Source organism: Sapajus apella, unplaced genomic scaffold (assembly GCF_009761245.1).
Source record: "Sapajus apella isolate SASKATOON/1434 unplaced genomic scaffold, GSC_monkey_1.0 scaffold89, whole genome shotgun sequence".
In the NCBI taxonomy this organism is placed as follows: domain Eukaryota; kingdom Metazoa; phylum Chordata; class Mammalia; order Primates; family Cebidae; genus Sapajus; species Sapajus apella.
In genome coordinates, this window is record NW_022437029.1 from 3,159,590 (window position 1) to 3,185,812 (window position 26,223).

General features: G+C 38.0%; 1 protein-coding gene across 6 annotated transcripts in view; it reads right to left on the minus strand.

Moving 5' to 3' along the window:
* Nucleotides 1-26,223, minus strand: part of AFF3 (AF4/FMR2 family member 3) — a 618,932-nt gene that overhangs the window by 171,309 nt on the left and 421,400 nt on the right. For all 6 annotated transcript variants that reach the window (XM_032255274.1, XM_032255272.1, XM_032255273.1 and 3 more), the window contains one exon: nt 20,141-20,192. In XM_032255274.1, the coding sequence (XP_032111165.1) occupies nt 20,141-20,192 (52 nt within the window). The remainder of the gene's footprint in view (nt 1-20,140; nt 20,193-26,223) is intronic.

Genomic DNA, 26,223 nt, shown 5'->3' on the forward strand with positions numbered 1-26,223 from the left:
CTCAAACAAAACAAAAAAACAAAAACAAAAAAGGCCTTTGGGTTGCTGAAATTAATGTGATTCTGTTGGGGCAATGGTGGTTTCCAAATCTGACCAAACATCAACATTGATTAAGAAACTCTGCAAAAATAGATTCCTAGGCCCAACCCAGCCACGCTTAAGCAGAATCCTTGGTAGAGGGGGCCCAAGAAGCAGCATTTTACAGTTTCTTCAGTGATTCAGAGGGTTGAACCAGGGCTGGGACCTCTCGAGCTACGATTTTCAATCATGGATGTGTATTAGAATCACAAGGCAGGCATTGGTAGATCCAGACTCTCCGGAGTACAGGTATTAATATTTTTAAAAAGCTCCACAGGTGCTCTAATGTACACCCTGGTTACAAACCACAGTCAGGAGACTGGATTGGAAAAATAAACGATCTGGATAGGATACTTGACTTCATCACACTGATTCAACTGACAGTTCTCTTTGTACTTTTCTCCTGTTAAAACAGCACCTGCTTCTATCCTGCGTGTCACCGGTGGGCTTATGGTTCCCTGTGGCTTCTCAGCGAATTTCCCTAGGCAGCCAGGCTTGTGGGGTTACCATCTCTGTCTCTCCGGAAAGAGCCTGGCTTTGGAAGTTTTTCTGCTATCTTTAAAGGAAAGTATATGAAATACCATTGTTCCACACAATGCACCTTATAAAAGAAATAGTAAGACACAGAATGGAGAAAGGACCGTAGAAAAAGCAATAATGGTTCATATTTCACTAATTAGGAAAAAATCATCAGGCAGATCCATAATTAATTTGGTGAGAAAATTCCTTCCACCATTAGGCCAATTTTTTTTTTTAAAGCAGCAGTAACACCATTAAACAACTATAGAAATGAGAGTCTTGCATATTTGAGGGACGCTGTAAGCCCAGCCCACTAAATGCCTCTCAAAGAAATACAAATTCTTCTTTTATCTAAAATGATGGTGTGATCCAATTCCTGCTCCAGCAGCCCCAACATATCATCTGTTGGACTTAAAGAGTTTACGGCACAGACAGAAACTGTCAGTTACTCTTCTCTTTTATAGGACATTCACATTTGCATTTTCAGCAGACAGCACAAGTCTCAAAGGCCATATTCCCCAGAATGTAATAATCCTACTCTTGAAATACTGAAGATATAATAGTAAAATGAAAATATTCTTACCCCGATGAAGGCTGGCTCCAGTTGTGGCTTAGCAAGTCAAAAACTAGTAAACTTGCCTGTAATAACATCCTAAAATTCCAAAGGTTATTCTTCCCCATCCACAGTTAAAAAGCCATCTCTCACAGAATAGTGTCACATCTGTGACATGTCCAAGATTAAGGCAAGAGTCTTCTTGCTTTTAGTAATTTGTCTGGTCAGAGATTAAAGAAAAAAAATCAATCTTGAAGCTGTCAGTTAATATTTTTAAATTTAAAAAAGCCATCTTCATGCTTCATGGGAGAAATGTGTGATTTTTAAACAGAGGTAAATTCCTCTTTGTATCAGGTACCCGATAGCTTTTTGCATTTCAGCACAAGGCAAACAAACAAAATGTTATCCACAAAGTTTCAAACAGGTCTCAGTAACATAAACTGAAGTTAGGTAGCCTTCTTTGAGATTGAATTACCAAAGTATCTCACTGAAAAAAAAATCCCATTTGCAATTAATAAACACGTTGTGTTATTTTAACAAAGTTCCAAAGCTAAGCATCTTCACATTCCAAATCTTTCCATTCCTGGAAGAGCTTTGGTATTTAGATGTTAATAGCATGCCTTTTCTTTTTTGGCCAATCTTCAGGCTAAAGAGTCTGTGAAGCAGACTTTTTCCATCCTATGACCTCAGTTTCAGGATTTCTTTTCTGCAAAATTTAGTTATTTTACTTGGCAGATCGCCAGAATTCATTCTTATTTTCTTTCTCCTTCTGGTATTTTCTCTCTTTCCCCCCTTCTGTTTCTCTTCCTTCTTCACCTATCTCGTATTATTCTGTGAACTGAATTAAGAATTTAAAGTCCAGTTGGTGGACTGGGCTACAGTCTATATGGTGTTTGGTAGGGTTGCTAGACTTAGCAAATGAAAATACAGGATGCCTAGTTAAATTTGAATTTCAGATAAACAGCAAATAAATTTTTAGCATAAGTATGTCCCAAATATTGCATGAGACACATGTACACTAAAAATTATTTTCAAGTACTGCACGGAACATACATATTTAAAAAAATTATTCCTGTTTATCTGAAATTCAAATTTAACTGGCGACTTATATTTTATCTGGCAACACTACTTTAGAGGTTCAATGAAAGGGATTAAAGAAAAGCAAAGGCATCCATTTATAACTCATGGATGAGGAGAAATTTCCCCTCCTATCCTTTTGAATGCTTTTTGTCTAGGTGTAATGTTCTTGGTGGCATCAATTTAATTTATTTTCCACCCAGTAAGTGGTATACTAAAAGCTCCGCAGAGCATGCCACATCCTGATATTAAAGAAGTCCACCCCAGGTTTCAGGTCTCACTCAGTATCACCCCAGGCCAGAGCTTGCAAAATTGGTCCCCCAGGCAACATGGGACCTTAGTGCAGCAACAGAACAAGGCAAACACTTCAGTTTTAACTGAATATTTTCCTTGAAAATGTGAACACCAAATTTAGTACTTTAAAGGCAATGATATAGTTTTCTCTTCTCAGTGCTCACTTTGGGGCAATTTAGCATGATTAGTAACTGTGATTATTAGAAAAACCAATATAATTCACATGAACGTTGAAATGTAATAAAAAAGATCACTTCCTGGGCATTTTGAAAGGGCAGATAAAAATACTGATATGCCTCTGACATTTAAAGATAAGATGCAGATCTTAATTACATTAATTAATTCAGGTGTATTTTTGAACATCTAAAGAAATTCAGGAGGGTGACACATAATTCCAAAATGCCGTTTTCTTATTTAGAGACACATCGATATTCAGTATTTTGGAAATATTTTGAAATGTAGTAGCTGAAATAGAGTCTCCATAGAGGTGTGGTTAAAAGTATGGGCTCTAGGTGGGTGCAGATTCAGGAACTCTAGCACCTGTTTGAGATCCCAGCTACTCAGGAGGCTGAGGAGGGAGGATCATTTAAGCCCAGGAGTTCAAGGCTAGCCTGGCAATTTAGCGAGATCTCTGTCTCTTCAAGAAAGAAAAAGTATGAATTTAGGAGTCAAACTGGGTTCAAATCCTAGCTCTGTGACAAACTAGCTGTGTGGGCCTGGCCCAGTTTCCTTTCTGTGCACATACTCCTTATCTGAAAATGGGGATAACCACCCCAGAGAGCTGTGAGAGTATGAGTAGAGCACTCAGAACAGTGCCAGGAACACAGTAAATGCTCAGTAAATTTTGGGGGTGAAGGTCACATGATCTAGCCCAAACTGTCAACAGAAAGATAAAACTCACAAACTCAGAGAATGTCTCCACTTTTATAACTGGGTCATGAGAGAAAAGATTTTTCTCTTGCAGTCAAATGGGTATTTTTTCAAAATGATAAATAACAATATTTTATGTATTTACTCATTAAAAAGAAACTTTTCTTTATTTTCAGAGGATACAACTTCCAAGGTTGTGTGAAATTACCATGATACTTACTGTTCCAATAAGTGAAGCTATAAGGTTATCAGTTCTATATAGCTATTGGTTATTCTAATTGTCTCATCCTGCTTATTATTCTGTCTCCTCCCAGAAACTCCACAGACAAATAAATGACACTCTTTCTCATCCCTACCCACAAAAGCCAATGAATCAAACTCAATCGTCTAGCTTTAGTGTTAAGCAGATTTTCAAATGAAATAGTCCCAAATCACTGGGTCTCCAGCCATCTGGAAACCACTTTGAACCACTTTGAACCTGAGCATGTTTTTAATACAGCTCAGGTGTCTGTAGTCTGTGGCAGTGAGGAAAACAAGTGCTTCTGAGTCAGACACCTCTGGGGTAAAATCCTGGCTTGGCCATGCTGCCTACCTGGGTGAAGTCTCTGAGCCTTGGTTTCTTTATCTATGTAATGGGAGATTCTAGTGTCTCCTTTCTGAGTTACTATGAAGATTCTAGAGCTGATTCACTTACAGGGCAATCCTATGTTTCAGTTTACACTTGCTGTCCTTGCAGAACCGTTACACAATTACCCTTATTTTTATAAAGCATTTAATACAGAGCCTGGCACACAGTATTCAGTATTTTTTTTTTTTTTTGAGACAGAGTCTCACTCTATTGCTCAGGCTAGAGTGCAGTGCTGCAATCTCAGATTACTGCAACCTGTCTCCCAGGGTCAAGGGATTATCATGCTTCAGCTTCCCAAGTAGCTGGGATTATAAGCGTGTGCCACCATGCCCGACTAATTTTCGTATTTTTAGTCAGAGACAGGGTTTCATTACGTTGGTCAGGCTAGTCTCAAACTCCTGACTTCAAGTGATCCACGTGCCTCAGCCTCCCAAAGTGTTGGTATTACAGGTGTTAGCCACATGCCCAGCCTGTATTCAGTACTTGTTACCACTTAATCATGATATACCAATACCTGTAGTAGTCTAAATCCTTGAAATCCCATGGAATCCTCATTTTTAAAGCAGGCATAGTCTTTTTTGACATAAAAAGGTGAGTGCCTGCCTGAGTGTGAAAGTTTGTCACCTGCCCATTATCTCCACATTCCTGGTCCCTTTGGATATTTCAGTCATTTAAGAAGCTAAAAGGTGGGGGGTGGAACTCTCTGCGGTGGAACCTTGGACTCAGAGGCTAACATATTTTACATGCTTTGGCAGGATCATGTGAGCATAGCTTTACTGAAATACACTCTGCCAACAGCAGAAGGCCCTCTGAGGTGAGCAGGTGGGCTGAGGCTGGGAAGCTGTCACTTGACTTCTGCCAGCTACTCGGATTGTCAGATGAATCCCAGACTGCAGCCCCTGCGGTTTTCAAGGCCCCCATCACTGCACAGAAATACCAGGCTCACTCAGCATCGGGAGCCAGGCTTCCTCCTGTCGCTCCTTCCTGGCCTCCTCACAGCCTCTTTTAGATGCAATTCTCTTGACAGTAGGGAGAGAGGGCAGATATTAAGGGCTTTTAGGGAAATACCAGCCCTTTGTTCAGAAACAGGGTTTCTTCCTTAACATCTCTCCTGTTTCATGCACCCTCTGCATGCAGTGTCTCTAAGCAGCTCTGGAGCAGGCGGACCCAGCTGGAATCTTGGCTCTGCAGCTCATGACTGCAAATTCTCCAGGAGCCAACTCACTTCTCTGAGACCTCGTTTTTCTCCTCTGTAATACGAGATGTAATACTGTAGTAATATATCTCATTGGATTGTTGTGAGGATTAATTGAGACAACATGTTCAGTAGACTGCCTGGTGCAAAATAGGCATCTAAGGCATGGGAATTATCTTTATGGTCCCGGGCTGCCTGAAAAGGGGTCAGCATTAGTGGCATGCAGGTGCAAAGAGAACCTGTGATCTAGGGGTGGAAACTGGGTGGGCTTCCGTGTGCAAATATGCAAGCTCAGTATTTAGGAGGTTTACATCTTAACTAGAATCCCAGGAAGAGTGAGAACAAATCCAGCTGATGGTATTTCTGAAAGAAGATGCACAGCGAGTGTATGTATTCCAACCATCGTTTGTGTTATCCTGCATTCCTTCATGTATTCATACCAAACTTGCTTATTGAATAAGTGCTATGTTCACCACGCTGGGAAAGACTTCAACACAAGAGCATGAAGATTCATTAAAGATAACATTGGGAGGAAGCACAGGCAGTCTGTTAATGTCAGGCAATATTTATTGATTTCTTGCTGTCGTCAATAAATATGGTAATATGAGCCACACTCTCCCACAGCCCCAGCAACTCCTTAGAAAAAGCTGGCATCTGCTAAAGCCACAGTGAGTATGGTGTAGCTGAAGTTCCTCAACTCATGTCTCTGTGGACTGAAGAGCTCATTGCAAAAGTGCCAAACTTACTTCCAGAGACTGTGCCCCCACCTTAATTAGAATTGAAGTAAGTCATTGCTTATGTGGTCTAACTGGAGTCACTGGAAACTTCCCTTCTCCCAAGACATGTTTCAAATGCCTACTTGTGGAACCTGTGAATGGGTCCTAAAATATTCCAGGTTGTCAGTCCTTTGGGTTGAAACTTTCCTAGGTCCCACTGGAATGCTCTTGGGTTCTCCGAGTGGAATAATTCAGGGAACCATATATACTAGTCACCTCTTGGCAGCGTGCACCAGAGGAAGGGCCTGTGTAGGAAGACACTCACTGGCTGAGCTCTTTCAGCCTGTTTTCTCATCTGTAAAATAAGGAAAGAAGAACCCACCTTTCTTCTGGAAGGACTACTGGAAGGACTGAAGACATCATTTACACAAAGTGACTAGGCCAGGGCTAGAAACACGGCAGGCCCCAATGAACACCATTTCCTTCTCTTTCCTCACTCCTTTGGCACAAAGCATCTCAGAATTTGGTCAGTAACCTCTGTTGTGTTTTGTGAACAGTGGCTGACAAAAGTGAATGTGTGCAATTGTAACCTGCTTTTAAAAATACGAAGTAAGAATAGAAAATGTCAGAGTAATGGTAGGTGACGCTTGCGACACTTTTGCTTCAGTACACACATTTTCAAAGGATATGGTGTAAAATGTACTTCTGACTGTGTAGGTTATATTTAAAAAGTATTGAGGGGGGTATATACCCAAAAGAATTATTAAGAACAGGGGCTCGAAGAGATAAGTATACCCATGTTCATAGCAGCCTTATTCACAATGACCAAAAGGTGGAGCCAACCCAAGTGTTCACTGATGGATAAACGGATAAACAAAATGTGGTCTGTACATACAATGAAATATTATTCAGCCTTAAAAAGGAAGGAAATTCTGATACATGCTGTAACAAGGGTGAACTCTGAGGACATTACTCTGTATAAAATAAGCAAGACACACAAGGACAAATACTGTATGCTTGCACTTACATGAGGCCCCCAGAGTAGTCAAATTTAAAGAGACAGCAATGGTGATGACCAGAAACAGGGAAGAGCAGGAAGAGGAGTTATTGTTTAATGGGTACAGAGTTTCAGTCTGGGAAGATAAAGAGTTCTAAGCAGAAGGTGGTGATGGCTGCTCAGCATGTGAATGTATTAATAGTTGACACCACTGAATTGTACACTTTAAAATGGTTAAGATGCTAAATTTTATGTTATGCGCATTTTGCCACAATTAACATTTAAAAAAAATTAAATCAAAAAATATTTGAGGAACCAAGACCCAGATAATCCTCTGAGGAAAGGTATGTTTGGAAGGAGCCTGGGTGTAGAAGACAAAGGGTGAGCCACTGGGCAACCAAACAGGAGACAGGGAAATAGACTCCCTAATTTTTTTTTTTTTTTTTTTTTTTTTTTTTAGACAGAGTCTTGCTGTATTGCCCAGGCTGGAGTGCAATGGCGTGATCTCAGCTCACTTCAACCTCTGCTTCTTGGGTTCAAGTGATTCTCCTGTGTCAGGTTCCTGAGTAGCTGGGATTATAGGTGCCTGCCACTATGCTCAGATAATTTTTGTATTTTTAGTAGAGATGGGGTTTCACCATGTTGGCCAGATTGCTCAACTCCTGACCTCAGGTGATCTGCCTGCCTCAGCCTCTCGAAGTGCTGGGATTACAGGCTTATGCCACCATGCCTGGCCGGGCTCCCTAATTTTATGCAGAACTCTCTTTTACGACCTCTGGGACCCTGGGCCTTCCAATGTGTTACCAGAACACTGAAGATGAGGTTTGCAGTCTTGTTCCATGATGGCATTATTTCCAGTGGACATTCCTGTGTTTTAGTGTTTTATTCTGAGAGCAAAACAAATGCAACAGCAATGCCTAATCGCTCTCTCAGGTGAAACTGACCTTTCCTCCTCACCTCTTCTCTTTCAGTAACTCTCCCCAGCCCAAAGCTGACTCCTTGGTGGACGAAGGCTGGTCAAAGTTTTCCTTCCTTATTCATTGAATAAGCCATGTCTCTCTGCAGGCCCTTCTGCAGGCCTTCAGTCTGCCTCGTGCTTCTATAGAATGAGGAGGGGTCTAAGGAACTTGAAGAGGCCCTTTCTATTTTATTTTTTATTCTTGGTATCTAACAGGTGGAGAAACAGGATCTACCCAACTTTCTCTAGGCAAAGGCTGTATGCTAGGTTTTTCATTTTCTTAGCTGACACGATCATGGCAAATCACTTAAACAGATACAAAAAGGAGGTCTCTGTGGACAGACACCTCATAGACTAAAAAACCAGCCACAGTTCATCATTTTAGACAAGTAACACTAGAGCCAAAATAAATATTAGGAAGGTTTCAAGTTTCTCTGGAAAAAAATATCTTTTGGTAACAATTCTCCAATTGACCTTAATCTCTCAACTTCCAGACACTACTCTATGATCAGTTTGTGTACACTTATTGTTAAACGCACTTGCATAAATGATAGATTTCTTTATATGTTTAGCACACAATTGTACCTCTGTATTTTTTCCCTCCATAGTTAACATTTTCTAAGATAGTGCTACAATGAACTAATGAAAAAAATTTTTTATTTTATTTTTAACAATATTAGTTAGAAATTTTGACAAAATTACCTCTTTTTTGAGAGAAAAAAAGAAAGAGAAAGAAAAAAAGAAAGAAAGAGAGAAAGAAAGAAAGAAAAGAATGAAAGAGAGAAAGAGGGAGAGAGAACAGGAGTCTTGCTCTATTGCCCAGGCTAGAATGCAGTCTAAAAATGGGTATTGAAAACCTCTTTTATGCCAATAATTGTGCTTAACAATGGAGACAGGAGGAATAAAGGAGGAAAATAACAAGCAGCCAACCAATATTTCATTTAAACCTGTGAAATGCTGTGCAATTACTGAGGAGTGATCTATCTCCAACCATGTAGTCGCCTCTAGAGTAGGTGTGAAAAAATGTGAATGAATGCTGTATCATGAATGCTGTATACACGCAGGAACACTGGCATGAACATGTTGCATTTTTCATCTTTATACAAGACTCCAAGTTGCACATTACGTACCAGTAAAGAACCTTTGGGGCATTATCCGGACCTGCTCTGCTCCACCAGTCTGTGGTGCTCACAACTTCCAAGACGTTTTTAAAATAGAAGTTAGTGGTGGAGTGAATTCTTCAGCCTCCTACAGGCCATGCATCCTTCACTCTGGGGAGAGGTAAAGCCATGCATGTCTAGCTTCTCTTGGAGAAGATCCTGTCTTTGGAGAAGAGCTCACTCTGGCTGGCATCTCTGGAGTAGAACACTCAAGTCTTTCTTCTCCTCAGCCCTAGCTTCACTAGATCTTTGAAAACTTTCTATTAATTTTTCCTTTTACCACCACCCTTAACATCTTCTTAGTTTTCCACTTTCTATTTTTAAAAAAGAAATTAAAAATTCTAGTAAAGCTCTGATTGGTACCAACTGTAGACATAAGGCTGTTTTATAGCTTTCATAAGTCACAAATACTGTTACAACAGAAGAACAATGATTTATTTAGTGCCTGCTAGGAAACAGGTACTTCCCATATATTAATTTCAACTAATGTATTAACTTTCGAAGAAGGAACATTTCATGGCTCACTCTAATTCAGTCTGAGCTTATAATAGTTTCCAAGTCTTTTACTGTACAATGGTATACTCCTGGCTGGATTGTTTACCTTCTGCCTTGTTTTATTTTTTTCTTCAAGGAATTCAACACTGTGTTTAATCTTATTTCTGATTTATGGAGGTCATTTCAAATCTTCATTTATTCTTTAAGGCTACAGTTACTTTGTACAATTGAGAGTCATCTTCAAATGTGGAAGGGTATGCTCTTGGGATCTGTCTACAAGCCTGTGCAACTGACCCTTGACTTGAGAGTGGATTTTCAGTGGCAGGCAAATGCGGATTGAGCAAGCACGGTGATCCTGCCAAACTGTGGCCTTCACGGAATCTTGGAAAACTCTATTTGCTCATTATTCCTAGAATTTTTCTCGTTCAGGTGACAGTCTAGAAGGATGGTGACCTGCTGCTTTTCAGGTATTACTTCAATTACTTGGTCCTTCTGGGATGGTTATTGTCTCTAGCTCAACAATGTAAGAGCTCTGAGGTAGCAACAGAATGGGACAGTGGTTAAGAGTTTGGCTTCCAGGATCTGACTCTCAGGTTCAAATCTTGGCTTTGCCACTTTAAGCTATATAAATGCAGGGATATTAATTAGCCTCTTTCTGCAGGTAAAATGTGAGTATTACTGGATTGTTGTAAGGTTAGCGGGGATAAAATATATCAAGTGCCAAGAGTTGTACCTTGTTAAGTGTTCAAAATACGTTAATTATTATCATCAGGTAAAAACGCTGTCACATAAATATTTTTATCATTCATATATCTATGTGTATATATATACATATATATATGGGCTGGGCATGGTGGCTCACACCTATAAGCCCAGCACTTTGGGTAGGTCAAGGTGGGCGGATCACTAGGTCAGGAGTTCAAGACCAGCCTGGTCAACATGGTGAAACCCCATCTCTACTAAAAATACAAAAATTAGCTGGGCATGGTGGTGCTTGCCTGTAATCCCAGCTCTTAGGAGGCTGAGGCAGGAGAATCTGTTGAACCTAGGAGGCAGAGGCTGCAGTGAGCTGAGATCACTCCATTGCACTCCAGTCTGGGTGACAGAATGAGACTCTGTCTCAAAAAAAAAAAAAAAAAAATATATATATATACACACACACACACACACACACACACACACACACACACACGTGTATATATGTATATATTATATATGTATATACATTTATTTTATGTATATATTGTATGTATAAATATGTACACATATATACAAATAAATATACATATAAATAAAAAAAATATATATATATGTGTATGTTTATATATCTCTCTCACATCATGGCAACTCTCAATCAATCCCCAGCCTCTCACAGCAACCACTGTTCCAAATTCTATCTCTGTAGATTAGTTTTGCCTGTTTTCTTGAACTTCATATAAAGCAAATTTTACGGTGTATAACTTTTTGTATCTGGCTTCTTTCATTTGATATAAGCTTCTGTGATTCATCCATTGCTATAGTGCGAGCAGTTTGTTGCTATTTGATTAGAAGTATTCCATTGTATAAATACACCACAACTATATTTATTCACCAGTGGATGGACATTGGGGTTTAGTTTTTCACTGTTACGAATCAAGTAGCTATGAATATTCTTGCACAAATATTTTTAATGAATGTTTTTCATTTTTCCTGTATTAATGCCTACAAATGCAATTTGGAGGCAAAAGTTTGTGTAACACTGTTAGTTCATTTGTTTGTGTTCCACTGATATAAACACATATGTAATAAACGTGTGTTTATAAGAAACAAACAGTTTTCAAAAATTGTTAGGCCATTTTACACTCCTATAGCATTGAATTGCTCCATATGCTTACCATGATTTAGTGGTGCCAGTCTTTTTAATTTGAGCTATTTTAGTGGGTATATAGTGGTATCTCATGGTGGGTTTAATTTTTATTGCTCTAAAATGAATGTTATTAGTGAAAAGCACCTTTTCATCTGCCTATTGGCCAATTTGTGTATCTTCTTTTGTCTGTTCGAAGCCTTTGTCCATTTAAGAAATTTGTTTATCATTTTGTCAATGAATTGTCAGAATATCATAAGATATTCTAGATGCAAATTATTTGTCAGATATACGTATTGCAAATATATTCTCCCAGTTTGTAGCTTGCATTTTCATTTTGATGAGCTGATATCTTTAAATTTTGATGAAGTCCAATCCATTAGAATTTTCTTTTATATTGTGTGGTTTTGTGACCTCTGTAAGAAAGTTTTGCCTGTTCCTAGTTGTAAAGATACTGTCTTCTGTCTTCTTCTAGACGCTTTGTTGTTTCAGCTTTTATATTGAGATCTAGGCTCCATCTCAACTCAATTGTCTGTGGTATGAGATTCATTTTTCCCCTGAGAAGTTGCTCTGGCATCATTTGTTGAAAAGACCCAGCTTTCCCCACTGGACTGCTTTGGTGCCTTTGAGGAAAATCAATTGATGATATGTGTGTGGATCCATTTCTAGACAATTTTTACTACTGATTTGTCTGTCTTATATCAGTGCCACACTATCTTAAAGTAGTTTTACAGTAAGTCTCAAAGTCAGGTACTGTAAGGCCTCCAACTTTGTTGTTCTTCAAGATTGTTTTGGCTACCTAAGTCATTTGATTTTCTATAAAAGCTTTAGAATCTGTAAAACCATTTGCTACAAAAATGTCCTGCAGGCCTTTTGATCAAGATTGTGTTGAATATATAGATCAGGATGAGAAAACTCGAGATGTCAACACTGTCAAGTTTTCTAATCCATGAATATCTCTCCATTTGGTTAGGTTTTAAATTTCTCTCATAAATGTTTTGTAATTTTCATTATACAGCTCATATATGTCTTTGGCTACATTTATTCAGTTTTTCTGTTTTTTATGTCACTGTAAATGGAATTGCTTTTTAAATCTCATTTTCCAATTGTTTATTATTGATAAATAGAAACACAATAGATTTTTGAATATTGATCTTTAAAAGTTTACTTACTGATTCTAGTAGTTATTTCGTAGTTGTCCTTAGATTCTTAGGATTTTGTCCATAAATAATAATTATTTTCAATCTTTATATTTACTACTTCCTTTCCTTGTCTTATTGCACTGACCAAAACCTACAGGACAATGTTGAACAGAGGTGATAACGGTAGACATCATTTGCTGTATTCCTGATCTTAGGAGGAAGTGTTTGGAATTCCACTATTTAATATGATGTTCGCAGTAGGTTTTCCAGCTTTTGTTTTTTTCTGATAGTCATCATTGGATTAAATAAGTTTCCTTCTAGTCCTAGCTGGCAGAAGAGTGTTTTTTTTTTTTTTTTTTTTTTAAATCATGAATGGGTTTTTCATTTTGCCAAAAGCTTTTTCAAAATCTATTTGGATGACCATATGGTTTTTCTCCCTTATGCTATTCGTACAGTAGATTACATTAATTGATTTTCTAATGTTAAACCAACCATGTATTCCTGTGATAAATCATGCTTAGTCATAGTGAATTACATTATTTTCATGTATCACTGAATCAGATATGCTAATATTTTGTGAAGAATTTTTGCATCACGGTTTGGTCAAACATTGATGGGATATTGCATGATATTTTTCTTATAAAATTTATGTTGGTTTTGGTATCAGGGGTGTACTGGCCTTATACAATAAATTGGGTAATTTTCCTTCTCTCTTTATTTTCTGAAAGTTTGTGTAAGACTGTTAGTTCATTTGTTGGTGTTCCACTGATATAAACATATCTTAATGTTTTCATAGAATTTACCAGTGACTTTTTGAGTATTATAAAATGCCCTTTTTTGCCTCTTGTAATACTCTTTGTCTTGAAGTCTATGTAGCATTAATACAGTCATACCAGCTTTCTTAAGCGTATTATTTACATAGTTTATCTTTTCTGTCTTCTGGCTTCAACCTACTTGTGTTTTATTTAAAACACATATCGTGTAGATAGCAGGCAGTCTTAATTTTATAGCCGGTCTGACAATCTTTTCCTTTTAATTGGAGTTTTCAGTCCATGCTATAGTTTGGGTATGGTTTGTCTGTCCCCATTAAATCTCATGTTGGAATTTGATCCCCAATGTGGTGGTACTGGGAGCTGGGGCCTAGAGGGTTGTGTTTGGGTCATGGGCATGAATCCCTCATAAATAGATTAATGTTCTCCCTGAAGGTGACTGAGTTCTCACTCTTGAGAGAATAAAATAGCTCTAGAGGAAATGGAAAAGTTCCTGGAAGAATGGGTTGCTATAAAGCCAGGCCATCTCTTCGGTTTCTCTCTTTGCACCTGCCCACTTACCCTTTGCCCTTCTCTACCATGTTTTGATGCAGCATAGAAGCCCTCACCAGCAGCCAAGCAGATGCTGGTGCCCTGCTTCCCATACAGCCTGCAGAACTGCAAGCTAAGGATGCCTCTTTTTTTCATAAACCACTCAGGCTCAGGTATTCTGTAATAACAACACTAAATGGACTATGACAGTCCATTTCTATTTAATGCAGTTACGAATATGGCTGGGTTCAGGTTTACTATTTTTCTATTGATACCTATTGTTTTTCATTTCTGGTTTTTCTTTCCTGCTATCTTTTATGTTAATCTGTTTTTTGGTATTTTATTTTAATTACTGCAATGACTTCTTAGCCATGCTGCTTTTGGGTATTTGTTTTTAGTGGTCTCTCTGGGTATGATACTATGCATCTTTACCTAATCCCCAGTCTACTTAGATTTAATATCATATCACTTCACATAAAATGTGAAAACCTTGCAGCTGTGTAAAATTCCACGTGCATTCCCTTATTGTCTGTGCTATTTTGTTACATATTTTACATCTGCATACATCACAAATCCCACAAAATATTTTGATTCTTACATTAAGTAATTTAAAAAATATTTATCCATATATTTATCATCTCCTATATATATTTTCTTCTTATAGGTTTGAGCTTCCATCTCATATTATTACCCTTCAGCCTGGAAAATTTTCTTTGCCAATTTATTGTAGTGTTGGCCTACTGGAAATGAATTCTCTCATATTTCAGACATCTTAACATGTCTATTTTCCTGTCAATTCTGAAGGATATTTTTGGTTATTTAGGATTCTGGCTTGACAGTACTTCCTTTATCTCTTTTTGTCTTTCAGCACTTTAAAGATGTTTTTGCACTGTATTACAGCCTCCATGTTTGTGATAAGAATTCTTCAGTAAATTGTATCTGTGTTCCTCTGTGTATAATACATTATTTTTCTCTGGCTGTCTTAAAGATTTTCTTTTTCTGTTTAGTTTTCCATAATGTTCCACAGTGTCGTTTTATTTGTGTTTATCCTGCTTGCAGCTTGTTGAGCTTATTGAATCTATACATTAATGTTTTCATCCAATTTGGGAAGTTTTATGCTATTATTCCTTCAGATATTTTTTTCGGGTCTATTTTTTCTCTCCTCTCCTCTGGGCACCACAATGCATGTATATCAGACCACTTGATATTTTCCTATACTCAGGCTCTGTTGATTGGTTTTTAATCTTTATTCTGTTTTTCACATTGAACAATTCTTACTGATATGAGTTTAAGTTTACTAATTATTTTGTAGTTTCTACTCTTCATTTATTTCAAATGTTACATTTTTCAGTTCCAAAGTGTTTTATCTGGTTATTCTTATAGGTTTCCATTACCCTGCTGAGATTCTCCTTCTTTTCAGTCATGATGACTATCTTTTCCTTTATATCCTTGGACATGTTAGAGTAATTGCTTTACAATTCTTGTCTGAAAATTCTAATATCTAGGTCACCCCAGGGTCTATTACAGGGGCTATTTTTTCTCTTGATCATGGATCACATTTTCCTACTCATTTAAAAAAAATTTTGGTTAGTGAACATTGTAAATTTTATGTTTTAGAGATTCTAAATTCTCTTTTCTTCTTTTAAACAGTGTTTTTTTTTTTTTTTGTTCTATCAGGCTACAAAATTTTTAGCTGATTAGCTTGAACTTGTGGATACTTAGTGTTATACTTTGTTAGGAAGAATCTGTTTTGGTTTTGCCCTTAATATGAGTGTGGCTCCTTTGAAGGCACAACCCTTCTGGGGTTTCAATAGAAAATCTGCAGCATTTACCAAGCCCCTGTAACTTGGGTGGGATTCAAATTCTGAACTTTATAGGCAGTAGCTGTCAGCAGTAGGCAGCTGCTGAAATCTCTGCTCAGCATTTTTGGCTTTCTAGTTATTGTTTTCCACTAGGTTCATTGGCATACTCCCCACACATATGCAGCTTACGGGTTATTCAAGGATTGACGGAAATTTGTATACAGAATGGAGGGCTCTCTTCTTTATGGCTCTTTTCTTTCTGCAACTTACTCAATTTTCAGCCACTCTGGAAGCCCTGAACTTTATCCCCTAAGACCTCAAGCCATTGCAGCTGTGGCTTTCTCCTTGAGTTCTAATAGTTCTTTGTGGACTGGGGCATGCCCTCATAGGAGAAGCTATAGAAAGGTAGTTCTCCTTCAGTCCAGTGACCCTCTCAAGGATCAAATTTTCTACATTCTCTGCCTTCTTTTAGTTAGATTACAAATAGCTTTTTTAACAAAAGTATTTTGTCCAGAGTTTATAACAGCTATCTGCAGGAGAGTTAGCCCAAGGTAAGTTCTTCTGTCATTAATATAACTGGAAGTCTGTCACAGATATTTTAATTTATGTTTTTGTGTGTACTTACATGTTAAGATTAAATCGCTTTCATCTTCCTGAATGTTCATAGGATCATTAAATAATACATACTAAGGGTTCCTCAGGTGTTGTCCAGACTATGTTGTACTGCCAGTCATTGACCATTTGAAACAATCATGATTGATCTTCTGTTTTTAAAGGAGGCCATGAAGAAAGATGCTTCTTTAGGAAATAAGCTCTTCTATTTGGAGACTCCCAACCTTGTATTAGAATTTAAGCCCATATAATGGCTTTAGTGACTCAGGGTCATAGAGTTACACAGTCAGAGGGATGTACAGGCCTTACTGAAGCCATGCCGGTTCCATCACAACATGAATATGGAAAAGGCATCTTTCCTAGTGTCCTGTGCTTGCTAGCCCCATTTTCTTTGCTTGGCTCCACCCCTTCAGCAGCCATGGAGCCCATCATGTTTCATATTTTACTTAGGCTGTCTCCTTTTTTCCCATTTTCAGAAATCTGTGTGCCCCTGGTTCTGTTTACTTGGCTTTGGAATCATTCGATACTCTGCCCCTTAATGTTATGGGCCAAACTATTTCTTCCCAAAATTCATGTGTTGAAATCCTAACTTCAGTGCCTCAGAATGTGACCTTATTTAGAGACAGGGTCTTTACAGAGTTAATCAAGTTAAAATGAGGTCATTAGAGTGAGCTCCAATCCAATACGACTGCTGACCTTATATAAATGGACAGAGAAATAGACATGCACAGAGGGATGATGACATGAGGACACGTAGGGAGGAGATGGTCACCTACAAGCCAAGGAGAGAGGCCTGGGACAGAGCCTCTCTTTATATCTTCCAGAAGCAACCAACCCTGCTGACACCCTGACTGGGACTTCCAGCCTCCAGTACCATGAGAAAATAAATTTGATACTCTTGCCACCTACTTGCTGGTAATCTGTTCCAGCAGCCCTACCAAACTAATATGCTTCTTTTTTTTTTTTTTGGCATCCTTCTTTCACTCAACCTACTCTAACATCTGCCCCTACTTTAAAAAAAAAATAAAATAAAATAAAGAAAAAAAAGGAATAAAAAAAAAAAAGAATGAAGGAGAGAAAGAAAGAGGAAGAGGAAGAGGGAGAGAGAACAGGGGTGTTGCTTTATTGCCCGGGCTAGAATGCAATCTAAAAATGGGTATGCCTATAATTGTGCTTAGTAATGCAGACATGAAAAAAAATGAAGAAAGAAAATAACAATATGCTTACTTCTTAACAAATGCTCTCCTCCCAAATTTTCTACTTGATTGTGACTCATGGCTTTGCTTTGTCTCTTGAGACCCACACCCCCTTTAGTATGGAAAATGGGCAAAAATCAGACAGTTCATGCTCTAACTCCTTACTTAAATGGAATGTATATATATATATATATTTTTTTTTTTTTGAGGCAGAGTCTCACTCTGTTGCCCAGGCTGAAGTATGGTGGCATGATTTCAGCTCACTGCAACCTATGCCTCCCAGGTTCAAGTGATTCTCCTGCCTCAGCCTCCTGAGTAGCTGAGTTTACAGGCACATTCCACTATGCCCAACTAATTTTTGTATTTTTAGTAGAGATGGTTTTTTGCCATGTTGGCCAGGTTGGTTTCAAACTCCTGACCTCAGGTGATCCATTCACTTTGGTGGCCTCCCAGAGTGCTGGGATTACCAGTGTGAGCCACCACGCCTGGCCTGGAATGACCCTTCTGGTCCTCAGATTCCTTATCCATAACATGGGGATATGGTCTCTACTCTACCTACCCAAAAAAGCTCAAATAGACACTGCATGTAAGAATGTAAAATGCTACACAAATCAAAGGCATCCTGAATCTCACTCTTTATCCGTAACATACTGCAACTCATACCCAATTATAAGAGAACCTCTTTTAGAGGTCTCCTGAGCAATTTCAAGTTCAGAATTCTCCACTTTTAAGAGAGATGGCTGCAACCTGTTGTTTCTAGTTCAAGATGCAGGTGACTAAGAAACTGTTTTGCTCAAAGAGGCAGGAATATGGGATGATGCTTCTAGCTCCTATTGTTTTTATATTTCCAGAGGGTTTAAAAGTAATTCCTCAGATAACTTATCTATTTTTCATAGATGTTGTAAGAAATAAGATACAGAGTAAAGCAAGCCAATGCTTTTAGGGAATAAACTTTTTATTTTTCTATTTATTCTTTTTGAGACAGCGTCTCAGTCTGTCACCCAGGCTGGTGTACAGTGGCATGATCTTGGGTTTAAGCCATTCTTGTGCCTCAGCCTCCCGAGTAGCTGGGATTACAGGGTGTGCCACCACACCTGGCTAACTTTTATATTTTTAGTAGAAACGAGGTTTTGCCACGTTGGCCAGGCTGGTCTCAAACTCCTGAACTCAAATGATCCACCCGCCTTGGCCTCACAAAGTGTTGGGATTACAGGCATGAGCCACTGAGCCCAGCCGGGAACAGACGTTTTAGAAATACATAAGGGAAAGAGAACTTTAAAAGCATATCAAACTGCCTTAACAAAATGGATACTTACTGAATGTGATTTTAAAATATGTAAAATTAAATGTAGGATGCTAGTCACTTGCCAACATACTTCATATGTTCCATTGTCTATCTTTAAAATAATTTCGTTATTTAGAATTTGAAAAAAATTGTTTCTATAATAATTAAAACTTTTATAAAATAACTTATCAGAAAATACAACTTCCCCCAAATAGCTTATAACCTGGTTGCATGAATTTTTATGCAGTTTCAAGTTTTACTCAAAATAACGGAATTGTCAATGATTCTACCCTTTTCAGTTCTCTAGAATGCCTCCAGATGGCATTAAAAGCCTTTCCCATTATATTTTATGACACACAAAATATTAAAAATTGGTAGTATTTTAACCATTTAAGACCAGCCACATTCATTATATCACCCGAAAGCAGGACAATAGAACTATTTAGAACATTTAGGGAAGTATCTTAAGAAAGACAAACATATAATCATATCTCTTATGAAATATACAGCTCTCCTATTCAAGCCAAAAAATCTTTCTAGACTAAGAAACAGATTTGAGACAAAATAAGACACGCGATATTTTACCACAAAGTGACTTCTAATCAACGGTACTTAGAAAATGCTTAGTAATAAGAATACTGATCCCCATACAGATAAATTCACAAAGCCTGTCATAATACGAAAACACATGTCACTGCTCGTAAGTGATACAAATAAAGATTTTTAAGGAACAAATCTGTTACCAACTCTTACAGAGCTAAAATAAAGTCACTTGCTAGCTCATGAATTTTTTAATTTAAATGTTGGTATATCAATTTGGCATCAAATTAATCAGTAAAAATATACTTAGATTTCTTGAATATTGAGAAGAAACAGACAAAACATAGAGTGAGGAGCACATGTTTTATAAGGGCCTTTGCTTATCTTTTTAAAACTGCTTTTGTTAATTCAAAAATACCAACAAACTCTTGAGATTCCAGAGATATCTATAATTGTACTTTTCACATAATTCCAAGGTGAGGTTGCAGAGGGCAAGCTTCTGAAACGACCTTGTTACTGCACAGCTGCGTGGAACAGCATACCTCCCGGTTTAAGTGTGAAAAGTTCTGCAGTTCTTAAGATGGTGTTGAAAGTCTCCAACCAAATCCCCGCAGCATACATGCTCAAATCTCATTACATTTCTACTTCATAAAGAGAAGCATTTGCATTTTTCAATATTCCTCTTACTCTGCTAAAGCATAAAAAAGACCTCAAAATGCATCTGCACCCAAAGCATTTAAAGAGACATTATCATGAGAAAAGAGAACCATGGGCTTCCTTCCATCATCATTAATACTATTACAAGATACTCACACTATCTCATTTTATAAGGCATATTTAAGAACAGGCATCTCTGATAGAAAAACGAAAGAGACTTACGATGTATTCGATGTGCCATTGTCTGGACTCTCTGGCTCTGCATCACCTTTCTCTTAAAAAGGAAGCAGAAAAAAATACCGACATATGAATCTTATAGTCTTTAAGATTTAAGAGAGATTAAATACGTTTCCATGCTCCTATTAACAATCTTTCAAAATGTGTAGCAGGAGGCTTTTAAAACATCTTTTATTGTCTGAGAACCGAATTTGCAAAATAATTTCTTCTCTGCAATACAATTGCCCAGGCACAGATCTGTGAGTAGGTACTAAAGAGCTATTTGCAAACAACCAGAGGCTTGGAGTGGAGACCTTGCCAGAAGATGAATATCTTACAGATGGAACCTGTTTCCTTCCACTTCACTTTACAGAAAATTTCAGGAAATAAATCCATTGGCATTCTATATTCAAGGCACTTTGAGCTTTGATTGCTTCTGCTAACACAAGCCAAACCAGGTCAGGCCGAATCAGAACTTGGTGGATAATTTTTTTTTGAGATGGAGTCTTGCTCTGTCGCCGAGGCTGGAGTGCAGTGGTACAATCTTGGCTCACTGCAACCTCTAACTCCCGGGTTCAAGTGATTCTCCTGCCTCAGCCTCCTGAGTAGCTGGAGCCATAGGCTCCTGCCACCACACCCAGCTAATTTTTACATTTTTAGTAGAGACAGGGGTTTTCACCATATTGCCCAGGCTGGTCTCTAACTTCTGACCTCAAGTGATCTGCCTGCCTTGGCCTTCCAAAGTATTGGGATTACAGGTGTGAACCACTGGACCTAGCCAGGAGGAGAGAATTTTTACAATGAACACTGAGGTTGCACTGTAGGTCCCAAGATCCCCCTGTTTTATATCCCATGGAGAGCCCTAGTTGCAGGTTTTGGGGTCCCTAGCTTAAAGAAGAATGAGATGTAAACCAGAAATCCTTTCTGACCATCTGAAAGGCTAAAGACATGCTTCTGTGGGCTGTGATCATTGAGGAACTAACGAGCTGTATGTACTTGGGGGAGCTTGGAACCAGTTCACTTCTTGTAGTTTGCAGTAGGCATAATGTAATTCCGAATCCTTAATCAACTGGTGGTTTGAACCATGCATCCTCATTTTCTAAGGAGTTTCTTTGTATTTCTTTGAGACTTGTGGATGGAAGAAGTCACTCATAACTGAGCATGTCAGCTCGTGTGTTTCCTGATGGTTGTGCAGAGCTAATACACCCCAGAGAAGGCTGTGACTTGCAGGAAATAGGTCTGTGGTAGTAACTCGCTTTGCTGTGCTCTTTCAAGTCAGGCCTGGAGATGTCTAGAATATCTTGGTCTACTGCTCAGGTCCTCGGGCCCACGCACTGGGCCATACCCCTTTTGTCAGCTGTCGACGTTAGCTTGTGGTCATTTAGTCCCAGGAATGATTCCCTAAATTACATATGAACATATCCTGAAGGCACTGCCCAAACGAAACTCAAAAGCAAACTTTTTCTTTTCTTTTTCTTATAGGAAGAAACAGTTGTGAGGAAAAGAAAACAGTTTCTATAGTTTGTACATCTATCTCAGCCGTAACCCTGTTACCCAGTGCCCAAAGGGACTTGGGCTAAAAGCTGGTCAGATGAGGGGAAAAATAAAAAAGTCACAAAATCTATTTTAACTGGCTTGATAACAAACACGGATGACAGGGCCTCAATACATATAAAACCATGTTGGAATAAAGGCTGAAGTAGCAAATTAATAAACTTGCTTTAAAGTTCATTCTTATATATTTTGTCTTCCAGGCAAGGTCCGTGGTGCGCTCATTTACGAGGCAAGTAAGGCCTGTTCAACTGGCTTCAGTGCTGGAAAATAATTTAGTACTTTGCAGAAACCTTTTTTTCCATGGACTAACCACAATCCCTCCCATAATTCTAAAATACAGAGTTATAACACCTGCATTACATAAGACAAAACTAAATGGAAGTATATTTTTCTCAAATATATGGATCCTTTCCCGCAACCTCCTTGAATTTGGTGGAAGTGGTTACTTTCCCTGGTCTGTAGCCTCCAGGAGTCACCACATCCCATCTTAATGAAGGATGTAAAACAGCAGGCTTGGAAGGAGCAGGCAACGGTAAAATTCCCAAACAATTTATGTCAGAAAACAGGAAATTGAAAATAAAAACGAAAGCATTGTTTGGATATTTGAAGAAATATGTTTTGCCTTGACCAATAATGCTGCCCGAGTCTTGGGCTGACTTCAGGACGGGGACAGAGCCGCAGCTGATGATCTTTGCTTGTAGCAGTGCTTATGTTGTGGCAACAGGGCAAACAGAATAGGTTCTGGCAAATAGGAAGGATACAGTGGGGACAAACAGGACATGGTGAACAGTCTGAGAGGAAGTGTTCTCAGCAACTTCAGTGCTGACAATGAATTTGCCTTTCTGTGGGGGGGAAAGTAAGCTGGTCAGGACTGAGATGGGGTTAAAACTATTTTCATCCTTCAGAAAGAATAAAACACAAAATTTTCCCCAACATCTTGAAATTTTAGGTGATGCAATTTCTGAAGTTAACTTGAAATGTTTAAGTGTATACAGCATTGGAAATATGGTCTCTGTTAGGACCCAAGGGAAAATGATGAATGTAAGCTGGAACATTCTAGAACATAAGTACAATTTTTTTTTTTAAGTTGGGTGCTCAGGAGATGTTTTCCACCCCCATTTCTACCCAGAGAGGGCTGTCCAGGGTCCTCCTGTTTGTGTCAGCTGTTTTCATGATGGATACCACACTGGTCTCTTTGGGAGGGAGCCTTCGTTGGTCATTAATAAGTTGGACATAAGAGACTGGCTTGGGTGCAGTGAAGCCATTTTACATGTGGAAATATAATGACAGAGAGGAAGAGGGGAAAAAATGAGCCCAAGGAATAACTATATATGCAAATGCATATGTATATATGAAAATATGTATAAAATCTATGTATCTATGTGTATTACACACTTTCAATTTTGACAGTCCATATTTGTCTGCCTGGGCCTTCCACAGTGCCTAACATACATTAGGTGCTCAGGATGAGTCTCCTGTTCAGATCTGTCAGTAATACACAATCCTATGCTGCAGTGGAAAAAGATGCTTAAGGTACCCACGCCAGTAAGATGGAATATACAGTCTGAGGTATGAAACAGCTTGCTGACTCCAATAGGTCACTTAAAAAAATTATAACAGTTACCTTTTTAACTCAATGTAGAGAGGACTTCTATGTTGGGTGCTCTGGTGAGCATAAAGATAAATAATAAGGAATTCACACTCTTTAAACATTTAAATGGACTGCACTGCTAGAATGTCTTGCTTTCCATCCATAGTGTCATATAGGGACTAAACATGTTTTTTGAAAAGGAAAATCAAAACAAACCTGTGTTACACTGAATTCTGCAGAGCAAAGTTTTGCCATACCGCAACATTTCTACATAGTTATATTAAAAACAATCCATGTTTATGGTAAAAAAAAAATGAACAGAAAAGAAATGGTAATGACTTTGCTTGCTTTCATTTTAAATTATATTAGCCCTTCAATCATTACTCTAAGTGATTTTTTTTTCTTTTGAGATGGAGTCTCACTCTGTTGCCCAGGCTGGAGTGCAGTGGCACGATCTCAGCTCACTGCAACCTCCGCCTCCCGGGTGATCTCAAATCATTCTCCTGCCTCAGCCTCCCAAGTAGCTGGGATTACAGGTCCATGCCACCACAGCTGCCTAATTTTTGTATTTTTAGTAGAGACAGGGTTTTACCATGTTGGCCAGGCTGCTCTTGAACTCTTGGTCTCAAGTAATCCACCCTTCTTGGCCTCTCAAAGTGCTGGGATTACAGGTGTGAGCTACTGCACCCAGCTGATGTGTTTTTATTTCTAGATGTCCCAGCTTTAGAGAGTGCCTAATGACTTCCGATATGAAAGACAAGAGGCAAGGTATTTAATATTTTCCCCTCTCCCCTCCCCTTGTAATTTTTATTAGTTCTGTTATTACTTTTAGCACCTCTAGTGGGTATCTGTAACTTTAAATACATTTAATCTTATTTTTTGTTGATTAATCACCTTCTGACAGTATCTTTTCTTTTATAACATGTAAAATGAGGAAACTCACTCATCTATCCTTCCCTCCCACCTCCCGGCTCACAGCGGTATCTTTCCTTTTATATCACCAAGATTGAAAATGTTTATATTCTGTTCAGTAATTATTGAGTCATCCTCCTTAATATTAATTTAGTTGATAATTTAATTTTTGGTCTTGCCTATAGGTCAAGTAAAAAATTATAAACTAATAATGAGAGTTTGCAATATTGTGACAATATAAATATTAGTCGCTAAAGAGCAAGGCAGTCTGAGTAGACCTGAACAGAAGGGAATGTCACTAACATGGAATGAGTGCAAATGTTCCCAGCATTTATGTCAAATGAATTCCCACTGTTATATACCACCACGTCACAGGTTTGTCTCAAGTTAAGGTTATGTTCTCCCTAAAATGCTGTTAAATAGAGCATGCATTTAGTGAACATAAAATGTATATTTAAATGAAATGCATGTAGACACTTTCCAAGCATTACAAGGAATGAACTGTGAAAACACCTTCCAGGCCAGGGATGGAATATCATCAAAAGCGTCTTCACCTGGCTCCCATCTCTTCCCACCCTTCCCACTGGCTATTGGCAAAAGAACTGTGTGTCAATCATTCTCTTTGTTTTCTGGAGAGGTTTTTTTTCTTTTTAACCACCTATCATGTATTAATAAATTAACTATTTTTTGGTCATTGCTGTTTCTAAACTTCATATGACTATAATCATACCTACGCATTCTTCTGAGACTCACTTCTGTCACACAATGTTAGGAATTTAAGATTTAGCCATCATCCTGCATGTAGCTACAGTTTGCTCATCCTCACTGCTGTGCAATATTTTATTGCACAAATATACCAGAGTTTTTTATTTGTTCTACCCTGATGGACATTTAGATTTTTTCCATAAATTCATGAACACCATTCCTCATGCACACGTCAGAGTTCTTGGTCTTAAGATTTCCATATGGCCAACTTCAGCAAGGAATCCAAAACTGATTTCCGAATTAACACTCCCCAGACAGTATATGAGACTTCAAACTGATTCACATCCACACTAACACTTGTTAGGGTTAACGTTTTAACGTTTTTTCTAACTTAATAATATAGAATAAAATTTTATTGTGGTGTTTGCATTTCTCTGAGTACTAATGAGGTAAATATTTTGTACCTGCTCTGTGTAATTTCTTAAAAATTATTTTTTAGTATTAATGTCATTCATAGAAAAATTTTATTGTCTCAACAAGTCATATATACAGTTGTGCGTGTGTGTGTGTGTGTATAAAACTTTTCAATATATATATAAAACTTTTTCGAGCGTTAGCCTTTTATTTTTTCTGTTATCTTTGGATAATGTGAAGTTCTTAATTTTGATGTACTTGAATTTTAGATAATTTTCTTCATTTGACATTTTTTATGATTTAAGAAACACATCAGAGAAATGTTTTGTATTGTCTTCTAAAAGCATATACTTTTACTGATCTGTAAAAAATACCTGGATTGGTTTTTATATATGGTGTGGGGTAGGAGTTAGTTTCATTTTTCTCCCTAGAAATAACCAGTTATTATGGTATCTGAAGTCCGTTCTTTCTCCATTGATCTACATCATCATCTCTGCCATGAGTTAGGTTTTCATACACCTGTGGCTCTGCTTCTGGGTCTCTACTCACTCGCTTTCACTGCTCAATTTGTCTATTACTGCCCTCATTACTTAGCTTTAATATATATTTTTAAAATATTGTAAGGCAAGGCTTATCTTGCTCTTCAGGAACATCTTAGCTATTCTTAGACCTTTGTTCTACTGTATCAATTTGAGTATCAGTTTGTCGATTTCCACATACACAAAAGTTGGAAATTTGATTGGAGCTGTATTAAATCTATAGGTCAATTTGAAGAGAACTTGTATCTACAACATTGCATCTTCCAATTCCTGTACCTGTTATTAGGCATCTCCATTTAATTTGATCTTCTTTAACATATTTCAATAGTTAGTTAATTTTCTCCATTAGAGGCCTTAACATGTTTTTTTGACAG